The sequence below is a fragment of the Hemibagrus wyckioides genome, linkage group LG26 (genome assembly GCF_019097595.1).
Source record: "Hemibagrus wyckioides isolate EC202008001 linkage group LG26, SWU_Hwy_1.0, whole genome shotgun sequence".
Taxonomy (NCBI): domain Eukaryota; kingdom Metazoa; phylum Chordata; class Actinopteri; order Siluriformes; family Bagridae; genus Hemibagrus; species Hemibagrus wyckioides.
Window position 1 is genome coordinate 14556995 of NC_080735.1, and position 10812 is coordinate 14567806.

General features: G+C 40.5%; 1 protein-coding gene across 2 annotated transcripts in view; it reads left to right on the plus strand.

The window, feature by feature from the left end:
* The window catches only part of itga6b (integrin, alpha 6b), a 28718-nt gene extending 20181 nt beyond the window's left edge, over nt 1–8537 (plus strand). The window contains exons 10-26 of one of the 2 annotated variants that reach the window (XM_058380580.1): nt 587–676; nt 773–834; nt 963–1132; nt 1858–2004; nt 2254–2369; nt 2647–2803; nt 2892–2975; nt 3047–3126; nt 3386–3460; nt 3768–3870; nt 3976–4149; nt 4311–4421; nt 4515–4625; nt 4868–4966; nt 5050–5175; nt 5923–6032; nt 6628–6767. In XM_058380580.1, coding sequence (XP_058236563.1) covers nt 587–676; nt 773–834; nt 963–1132; nt 1858–2004; nt 2254–2369; nt 2647–2803; nt 2892–2975; nt 3047–3126; nt 3386–3460; nt 3768–3870; nt 3976–4149; nt 4311–4421; nt 4515–4625; nt 4868–4966; nt 5050–5175; nt 5923–5991 — 1774 coding nt within the window. In that variant the 3' untranslated portion in view covers nt 5992–6032; nt 6628–6767. Of the gene's footprint in view, nt 1–586; nt 677–772; nt 835–962; nt 1133–1857; nt 2005–2253; nt 2370–2646; nt 2804–2891; nt 2976–3046; nt 3127–3385; nt 3461–3767; nt 3871–3975; nt 4150–4310; nt 4422–4514; nt 4626–4867; nt 4967–5049; nt 5176–5922; nt 6033–6627 lie in introns of both variants that reach the window. The other variant, XM_058380579.1, reaches the window with a different exon arrangement.
* Nucleotides 8538–10812: the final 2275 nt, after the last annotated feature.

The window sequence follows — 10812 nt, forward strand, 5'->3', positions numbered from 1 at the left end:
ATGTTCACTTGCTGTCTAATATATCCCACCCACTAACAGGTGCCATGATGAGGAGGTCATCAGTGTTATTCACTTCACCTCTCAGTGCAAATAATGTTATGCCTGATCAGTGTATATTCTCGTTACACAGGTTATAACATAATGGCGTTACAAGAAAATAAATACACACTGTGCAAAATATACTCCGATCAGGCATAACATTATGACCACTGACACAGATAGATAGATAGATAGATAGATAGATAGATAGATAGATAGATAGATAGATAGATAGATAGATAGATAGATAGATAGATAGATGGGTCAGGGCTGTTTTACCAGCATAAGGGGGACCAGCACAATATTAGGCAGGTGATCATAATGTTATGGCTGATCAGTGTATACTTCACCCATATACTGTTTTCACAGATTTACAATATTATCTCCAGTTGGTTTGATGTGCCTTACCCAATGACACCATGATAACCAGAGATATGTTCACTAGGATCAAACCTCCGCAACCTTAACTTCCCGTTTTTTATCTGAATTCTGACTGCCGAGCTTCTCTCGCTTTTGCTGATTGTTTATTCCCATCATTTTTTCACAGAGCAAGGCCAGTGGTCAACATAGAAAAGACGGTCACTACAAATCCCAAAGACATAGACCTCTCTAAGAAGAACTGCGGTGACAGCATTTGGTAAGAGAGTCTTATCAACAATCCTTTTGAAATGCTTGTGTGCTGATTGTGTGTTTTTCAAAGAAATATATATATATTTATTTATATATTATACAGTCTTGAGGTGAATGTCTGTTTCAAATTCACCTCCAACACCAAAGACTACAGCCCTTCTCTCAGTGAGTAGATATGTTTACTTCCCAGCATGCCGAGTCAGCCGTACAGCTTAGAACTAAAATACTACAACTGTCCTAAATGTTTATTTTGTCCTAAAAGTGATCTATATATTTTTTTTATATCCACTCAGGAATCAAATACTCCATCCAGGTGGAGTCAAAGAGGAAGAAGCAGGGACTTCCGTCTCGTGCCGTTTTCTTCCCACCCTCCGCCACTGACACAGACTATGAGAGCACAGGAATCATGGATCTGAGAAAGCAGAACGAACAAAAATGTATCATGAAAAAGCTCAAACTTCAGGTACACCAAACACAAAGACAAGCTGATAGACGAGCATCTATCTATCTATCTATCTATCTATCTATCTATCTATCTATCTATCTATCTATCTATCTATCTATCTATCTATCTATCTATCTATCTATCTATCTGCCTATCTATCTATCTATCTATCTATCTATCTGCCTATCTGTCTGTCTATCTATCTGTCTATCTATCTATCTATCTATCTATCTATCTATCTATCTATCTATCTATCTATCTATCTATCTATCTATGCATACATAGATAGTGATCTAGACAAATATTTTGCTTTTTTATTTATTATGGATTAGATTAAACTTATTCAATTTAAGTTATCAGTCAAATTGGCAAGAAATATTAAGGCAAATGTAGACAATAATAGATGATAATAGTAAATAAATTTTCTGTTTTTTAAATTTCTTACAGAAAATCATACAGTGTTTCTTAAGTCCTGGGGTTCTTTCCCAATGTACATATAATGAGTTGTTAGAAACTGTAAGGCACATGATTATAAGTAAAGAAGGTTAAATATACTGTATTAAGGTCGAAAAGGTAACGTAAACAGAGCAGCTCTCCTGATTGTTGCCATGCCTGAAAAAATGGTATGGCTAGGCTGAATTTCTCTCGCTTTCCCGATGTCCGAAGCATGTAAGAATGTTATCACCACCTTGTGGTAAAATGGAGTATTTCGCTGAGACCTATTTTGCTGTCTCACTGTGAAGGATAACTTAAAGGATAAGCTGAGAGCCGTGCCCATAGAGGTGAACGTGGAGATCGTGAAGCAGTCAGGATCTGGACGCAAGAAGAGACAAGCCGGCCTCGCTGAGTTGAGTCCCATCCTCGCTTCCAGCCAGCCATCTCTTACTGAGGTAAACACTTTATATTACAACATGCAAAAACTTTCATATGCTCAGGTCATTAAGTAAAGGACACTTTAAAATGCATGATTATTATTATTATTATTATTGTTATTATTGTTTATTTTAATGGATTTATTTACTTTTTTGTTGTTGTTTTACTTGTGTTTTTACTTTTTGCTATAAATAAATGGATTTAATTAATTCTTTTCTTTTTTCTTTTCTTTTTTTTTAATTATCACTATTATTTTTTGGTATCAGGTCAGTTTTGTGAAAGACGGCTGCGGCAGTGACCAGAGGTGCCAGAGTAATTTACAGCTGCAGTACAAATTCTGCTCTCGGGAGCCTAATCAAGACATCTTCAAACCACTGCCAGTGTGAGTTCCCTTATATAAGTGCACAGCTTCTCCTATTTTATTATAAATGTATTAATTATTAAATATATTATTAACAAAATAATACATTTATAATAAAGTGTACTAGAGACAATAGACATATAACCAGCAGCCCACATTTTGCATACAGTACTAAAAAATTTTTTTAAAAATTTATGGTAGTTTATTCTGTAGCACATTTTATATTTGGTCTCTGTTCTTTAAATCATGAGTGTGATATAAATATATTTTAAAGAAATGTCTGCTGTCTTGCTTTCAGTCACAATGGAATGCCGGTCATTTCACTCAACCACCAGAAGGAGATTGCCCTGGAGGTCACGGTGACCAATAAGAACGGAGACGACGCATACGAGTCGTTTCTGAACGTATCATACCCCAATGCCCTCTCTTACTCTGGAGTTCGCACCAAATCTGCCGTGAGTCTGATGTCTCAAGTCTCTACCGCCTGTGCACACTTGAGCTTTTTACCTTCTTATATTTAATTAAACGTTTGTTGGTACACAGGACAAACAGATTATCTGCTTGGCCAATCCGAACGGCACAAAGGCTGAATGTGAACTGGGAAATCCTTTCAGAAATAACTCGGAAGTAAGTCACAGAGCTATCACAGGAGTTCAGCCGGTGTGATCGATCTGTTTTAACGCTGTCTTATATTATAGGCTGTATTTTACATCATTCTGAGCACTGGTGGGATTTCGCTGGACACGAATGAAGTAGAAGTTACGCTTGAGCTTAAAACGTAAGTGGATTTCAGTGTCAAGGAAAAAAAATATCCTTCAGGTTTAGTCTTCAAAGGAATCATTATGTGTTCAGGCAAAACTAAACCACAGATTATTAATATTAGGAATTTAATAAGAAGAATTATTTCACCTCATCCTTTTTGGACAAATTTAACAACTGCACTGAATGTCAGTTATACAGCTGTTACGGGTAAACTGTTGTTGTGTTGTTTTCCCTTCCCTCAAGATTATTAAGAGTAATTTTGTGTTGTTTTTTAGGACGAGCGAGCAGGCACCACTGACTGTTATGAAGAAAGCCAATGTTGTAGCTGAGCTGCTTTTGTCACTTTCTGGGTGAGTTATACCAGAACTTTTATATTTTGGGCCTGTGACACTTCTCCTGGGTTTGGAGAAAAATGACGTAGATCAACTCAGCAGGGCTATTTATTGGCTGCTATTACTTTGATCGCTTTGATCACACACACACACACACACACAGCTTTCTGCTCTCTCCCCCTCTCTATCTCCTCCACCACTGACTGAATCACAAAATACACATTAAAGCTAAAAAGGTTAGAACATAATAATGGTATAATCTGACCTCAGAGCAAGTTTTTTCTTCTAACATTTTAAATACATGACTAAAATTCTGTCGTTTCAGGGTGGCTAAGCCGTCACAGCTGGAATTCACCGGTATCGTCTTAGGAGAGAGCGCTATGAAGACGGAAACAGAGATCGGCAGCCAGATCGACTATGAATTCCGGGTGAATACGTTATCACAGCTTTAATCACTGTGCAGTCAACGTAAAGCCCTTTTTTCTCCCCTCCACGTTATTTCCATCAATAAGTTAACTCTGATTTATTTGAAGGTGATCAATTTGGGAAAGCCTCTGAAGTCGTTCGGGACTGCGTTTCTGAACATCGAGTGGCCCAAGAACACTGCGACAAATAAATGGCTGCTGTACCTGATGAAGATCACTACTGTGGGTACGGATAATATCGCCTGCAAACCAGATGAGGTCAACCCGCTCAGTTTAAGTCCGGTAAGCCACACTTTTGTCTACAGAGCTTTTTGATGCTAATTGTAAAAAAAACATGTCTGATTCTGCATAAGCAGAGCCTCTCAGACTAGATCACATGCTGAACGTTTTCCAAAGGAAGATTGTCTTTGAATGTAATATCCTTTGCCTTCTTCTTATTTCAGGATCTGTCATTATCCAGGAGAAAGCGTGAAGCTAATGATGGATCTGAAAACTCAGAAAACAAAGGAGTTTTATCATCTCTTTTTACCGACAAGAGGAAATCTACAGTCTTGGTAAGAACTTGCTTGCTGTTCAGATAGCTTTTCCTCTAATCTTCTGTTTTCGTCGTTTTGTTTGTACACAGTTGTCTGTTGTATCGTTTGCAGACGTGTGGCGAAGGTGCGTCGTGTGTGACGCTCAAGTGTCCTCTTCAGGGATTGGACAGCAATGCCGTCATCACACTGAGAGCTCGTCTGTGGAATGGCACCTTCATAGAGGTGTGTTTTCTTTCCCAAAAACAAATCTTACAGATCGAAGAATAGTGTTAAACTTAGTGAGTGTGTAGTACTCCCTGCTGTTCAGGCGAGCAAGACTGGACTGGTGCTCACTCTAATGCACCTTGAACCATATCTATTTGTACTATGAAAACCTTCATCAGCTTCAAATTTATTCCAAACCTGTATTTCTGTTTGAAACACTGTATGGTCAGTGTCCTGAACACTGTTGTTATTCCATGCAGGATTACTCTGACATGAATTACGTCGATATAATTGTGAAAGCGTCACTCAGTCTGGAGAACGCTCCCAAAAATGTGTTGCTGAATAATAAAGATACACAGGTGAGCTGGGACAAAGGATTTTATTATAAGTTACTGTGTATTGTGAAATATTATGACACATTATTTTCGCGTGTGTGTGTCAGGTACGAGTGACTGTATTCCCAGTACGTAAAGCAGCACAATATGGAGGTTTACCCTGGTGGATCATACTGGTTGCTATATTACTGGGCCTGCTCCTGCTTGGCTTATTGGTCTTCCTGCTCTGGAAGGTAAAACAAGGCACAACATCATGCTAACCGATTCTATTCCATCAACTGACCTGTCTTAGCTTATATTTGTGGGTGTGTGTAGGTGTGTGTGTGTGTGTGTGTGTGTGTGTGAGAGAGAGAGAGAGAGAGAGAGAGAGAGAGAAAGAAAGAGAGAGACAAAAGGAAAAGCTGCAGATGGACTATACCAAGACATAAACACTGTTGTAGGGTTGTTTTTCCACTGCACCTTAAAAAAAACAACAAGAACAACTAAAAGTAACAAAAATAATAGGGATGGAAATACGTTTCTGATTTATTTATATGATACAATATAAAATCAGATCCTTCATGTTCCTGTAGAATCTGAGCTGATTATTTACATCATGAGAGGCTTAATGGCAGTGTGTGTGCAGGATGTCCAGGGATCGTTCCGCGTCCAACTTTTAGGCTAGTATTAACCCAGTAACGATATACAGTTACAGTTCAGAACATTTCTCACAAATAATACTGTAAACATGTTATTAAATGTGCTGCAGCCCATAGGATCAGGAAATGTGTTAAGGTTGAGAGGGTTGAGAGAAACAACTCGGATTTTACGGCACACAATTATTATTATAGTCCTAATTATTTCCTGGACAAGTACCAAAATCATACTGGATTGTTTGGGACTGAAAACGATATACAGTTTTAGAGGGGTTTTTTGGGTGCCAAACGTTTTGGTACTTTGTGCAGTGGGAAAAGGCCCTAACCTAACTTTACTCCTTTTAGTGCGGCTTCTTCGGCAAAAGCGAGCCCAAAAATGAACCCGAGAAAGAGAGGCTGACTTCTGAAGCATAGCGAGAGGGATTGACAAAGAAAGTTCGAGCAGCTCTCTCTTGGTAACAGATTCTTTCCAGATCCCTTCAAGCTCAGCGGTGGCATGGGGAGGCAGTGTAGGCTGCGCTAACTCATGCTAGCCCAGATCATCATGCTCCTTTGCATAGCTTAAATCTGGGGAAATGGTGGCAGTCATTATTTTTTATAACATGATCTTATTAAAGCTTCCAGTGCTTAGTGATGCTGTTTACAACACAAACCTTTCATGTATGGTGTTGGTGAAGGGGATAAAGGGGTTACATACATGGACGTGTCTTTTTTTTAAATTTTTTTTTAAATAAAGCTTTATATACGTATATATTATCCCACATAGTTGTGTGATTATAAAATTAAAAATGTTTACAGCTAAGCTCAGCTTGATTGCAGATGCTTGGACCTTGCAGACTTTCCTGCTTTCTTGTGCATGTCTTGTGCATTTTCTGGATCTTTCGGTGCTAGATTCCTCTCTGTTGCCTCTTTTGAACAAAATGTTGCAAAAAAAAAACACACTTTCTTTATGCCTGGCACGCTTCCGATTTATATTCATCTAAAAACAAGCAAAGCATTTGGCTTATGCTGTGCTAACACTAATCCCTGTGTTCTGTCATTCCCCTTCAGTGTGGATTTTTCAAACGTTCCAAATACAATGACAGCGTGCCCAGTTACAGCGCGGTGAGGATTAAGAAGGACGAGCGCACGCATCCACCGGGGAAAGAGAAGCCGGCCTCGGTGGAAAAGAAACAGTGGATGACTTCTTGGAACGAGAACGAGAGCTACTCCTAGCCTTATGCTACATCAGCTGCTAATGCACATTAATATCCTGCTTTTTTTAAAACAAAAACAAACCAAAGACACTTTCTTTATGATATCAAGTGCTTCGTTTTTGCACACCCTGAACTTCTGATTGTAAATATGACAATGATGAAATGAAAAGAAATAACCTGTATAAGAAAAAAAAAAACATGTACACTATATTGCCAAAAGGTTTGGGACACTCCTTCAGATTACTGAATTCAGGTGTTGTTTTTCAGGGGTTGGGCTTGGTTCCTTAGTTCCAGTGAAAGGAACTCTTAATGCTTCAGTATACCAAGACATTTTGGACAATTATATGCTCCCAACTTTGTGGGAACAGTTTGGGGATGACCCCTTCCTGTTCCAACATCAGGAAACAAAGCAAGGTCCATAAAGACATGGATGAGTGAGTTTGGTGTGGAGGAACTTCACAGAGTCCTGACCTCAACCTGACAGAACACCTTTGGGATGAATTAGAGCGGAGACTGTGAGCCGGACCTTCTCGTCCAACATCAGTGCCTGACCTCACAAATGCTCTTCTAGAGGAATGGTCAAAAATTCCCATAAACACACTCCTAAACCTTGTGGAAAGCCTTCCCAGAAGAGTTGAAGCTGTTATAGCTGCAAAGGGTGGGACAACTCCATATTAAATTCAAGTGCATGTAAAGGCAGACATCCCAAAACTTTTGGCAACATAGTGTATGTCGAAAAATAGTGACTACTTTCAAAAACGCTTGATGAAACTGATGAGAAAAGAGAGATATAGATATTTTTGGGCTTTTCTATGCATCAAGGATCCACACTGTACATATAGGCATGTGCCAATAGTTTCAACACACACGTCATCATAAGCAGTGAATGTAGGCTTGAGTCAGACATGATCGTTGTATTTAAGTTCTCAATCATCTGTTATAAATATATCATGCGATGCACAGCTGCTGTTAGCAATCAGTGCTACTGTAATTAGACTGCAATTTTCATAGTGCTGAGGCATTTCTTTGGCGGAAATTTACCAACACATCTGAGGTAAATGTTGATATTCTCGACAATGCGATATATTCTTCACTTTCCTTCCGCCTTCAGCTTGTGTGTGAAACAAGGCTTGTGGGCTTCATGCTAGCTAGGTAAAATGTAGCCTCATTTCCAAGAACTTGCAAGCACACTGTTGCCTAGCAACAGTCTGTTCCATTAGCTTTAAGCTATCAAACAAGCTATCTCATACTACTGCAAATTCACTACACACTTCACTGTAAAGAAAGTACTCCTGGATGGATCATTTTTTAATAGAATATTCCGATAATATAGTAAACCGTGTTTATTTATCCGTGCAGTTATTGTGCGAAAACTTTTAGAAACTGAATATTGGCACATGCCTTGTTGTGTATATATGCTAATTGTGTTCGAAATGTTCTCGACTGTGTGTGAGAACTTCTTCTCTGCGTCTCACCAACAAGCCAAAGAAACTTCATGAATATTTTTTTTGATTTTGTGGATAGGTTTCTAACTCCTCGATTTCTAAAGTTCGCTTCAGTTTTACTCAGAACCGTTTGGATGAATGTAAATATTTGTCGTCGTTGTTTTTTTTGTTTTTTCCCTTAACCGTTATTTACTTCTTAATACTTTTGTTTTGTAAGATAGTTTTTTTTTTGTAATTATTATGAATTGTGAAGATTGGTACTGATTTCAGTTTGGCATTGACGTCTGTAATAGTCGTTTACTTCATTCACACAGGTCAACATTTCAGGGTTTTGCAGTAAACTTACAAGGGCTGAAATTTCTTCAAGTATTGTTCTGGATTTATTAAGTATTGTTCCCAAAAGAGATGTTATCGAAGGAGAAAAACACAAAAACACACATTTCACATTTAAAAACTCCTGAATCTGGTGCAAACATCATTGTCTAATAAAACAAAATAAAATAAAGAGGAAGGTGTGTTTTTTACATTTTTTTTTAAGAAGGTGTGGCCTCTGTGTGTTTCAGTCTTTGTAAAGGAGGCGTGGCTTCTGTGTCAGTCTTAGTGAAGGAGGTGTGGCCTCTGTGTGTCAGTCTTAGTGAAGGAGGTGTGGCCACTGTGTCAGTCTTAGTGAAGGAGGTGTGGCCACTGTGTCAGTCTTAGTGAAGGAGGCGTGGCCTCTGTGTGTCAGTCTTAGTGAAGGAGGCATGGCCTCTGTGTGTCAGTCTTAGTGAAGGAGGTGTGGCCACTGTCAGTCTTAGTGAAGGAGGCGTGGTCTCTGTGTGTCAGTCTTAGTGAAGGAGGCATGGCCTCTGTGTCAGTCTTAGTGAAGGAGGCGTGGCCTCTGTGTTTCAGCCTTAGTGAAGGAGGCATGGCCTATGTGTGTCAGTCTTAGTGAAGGAGGCATGGCCTCTGTGTGTCAGTCTTAGTGAAGGAGGCATGGCCTCTGTGTCAGTCTTAGTGAAGGAGGCATGGCCTATGTGTGTCAGTCTTAGTGAAGGAGGAATGGCCTATGTGTGTCAGTCTTAGTGAAGGAGGCATGGCCTATGTGTGTCAGTCTTAGTGAAGGAGGCATGGCCTCTGTGTGTCAGTCTTAGTGAAGGAGGAATGGCCTATGTGTGTCAGTCTTAGTGAAGGAGGCATGGCCTCTGTGTGTCAGTCTTAGTGAAGGAGGAATGGCCTATGTGTGTCAGTCTTAGTGAAGGAGGCATGGCCTCTGTGTCAGTCTTAGTGAAGGAGGCATGGCCTCTGTGTGTCAGTCTTAGTGAAGGAGGCATGGCCTCTGTGTGTCAGTCTTAGTGAAGGAGGCATGGCCTATGTGTGTCAGTCTTAGTGAAGGAGGCATGGCCTATGTGTGTCAGTCTTAGTGAAGGAGGCATGGCCTCTGTGTCAGTCTTAGTGAAGGAGGCATGGCCACTGTGTCAGTCTTAGTGAAGGAGGCATGGCCTATGTGTGTCAGTCTTAGTGAAGGCGGCGTGGCCTCTGTGTGTCAGTCTTAGTGAAGGAGGCATGGCCTATGTGTGTCAGTCTTAGTGGAGGAGGCATGGCCTATGTGTGTCAGTCTTAGTGGAGGAGGTGTGGCCACTGTGTCAGTCTTAGTGAAGGAGGCATGGCCTATGTGTGTCAGTCTTAGTGAAGGAGGTGTGGCCACTGTGTCAGTCTTAGTGAAGGAGGCATGGCCTATGTGTGTCAGTCTTAGTGAAGGAGGTGTGGCCACTGTGTCAGTCTTAGTGAAGGAGGCATGGCCTCTGTGTCAGTCTTAGTGAAGGAGGTGTGGCCACTGTGTCAGTCTTAGTGAAGGAGGCATGGCCTATGTGTGTCAGTCTTAGTGAAGGAGGTGTGGCCACTGTGTCAGTCTTAGTGAAGGAGGCATGGCCTATGTGTGTCAGTCTTAGTGAAGGAGGTGTGGCCTCTGGGTCAGTCTTAGTGAAGGAGGCATGGCCTATGTGTGTCAGTCTTAGTGAAGGAGGAATGGCCACTGTGTCAGTCTTAGTGAAGGAGGCATGGCCTCTGTGTCAGTCTTAGTGAAGGAGGCATGGCCTCTGTGTGTCAGTCTTAGTTAAGAAGGCGTGGCCTCTGTGTGTCAGTCTTAGTGAAGGAGGCATGTCCTATGTGTGTCAGTCTTAGTGAAGGAGGTGTGGCCACTGTGTCAGTCTTAGTGAAGGAGGCATGGCCTATGTGTGTCAGTCTTAGTGAAGGAGGTGTGGCCACTGTGTCAGTCTTAGTGAAGGAGGTGTGGCCACTGTGTCAGTCTTAGTGAAGGAGGCGTGGCCACTGTGTCAATCTTAGTGAAGGAGGTGTGGCCTCTGTGTGTGTGTGTGTTTTTTTTTTTTAAATGTATAATTCTTTTAGAATGCCTTGCATTTGTGTCCTGTGCTTCAGGGACATAACCAGGATATTTTTCCCCTGAATTTATTTTCTTAAAACTGAAATTTATTACAGCCTTAAAAGTTGACATATTGCATCCTTAGTGTATTTTTCCTTGCAATAGTTTTCAGAATTGTCCCAGAACCTTACCTTCCGTCCTTCACAATGGAATTCAAATTCATTTTAGAATA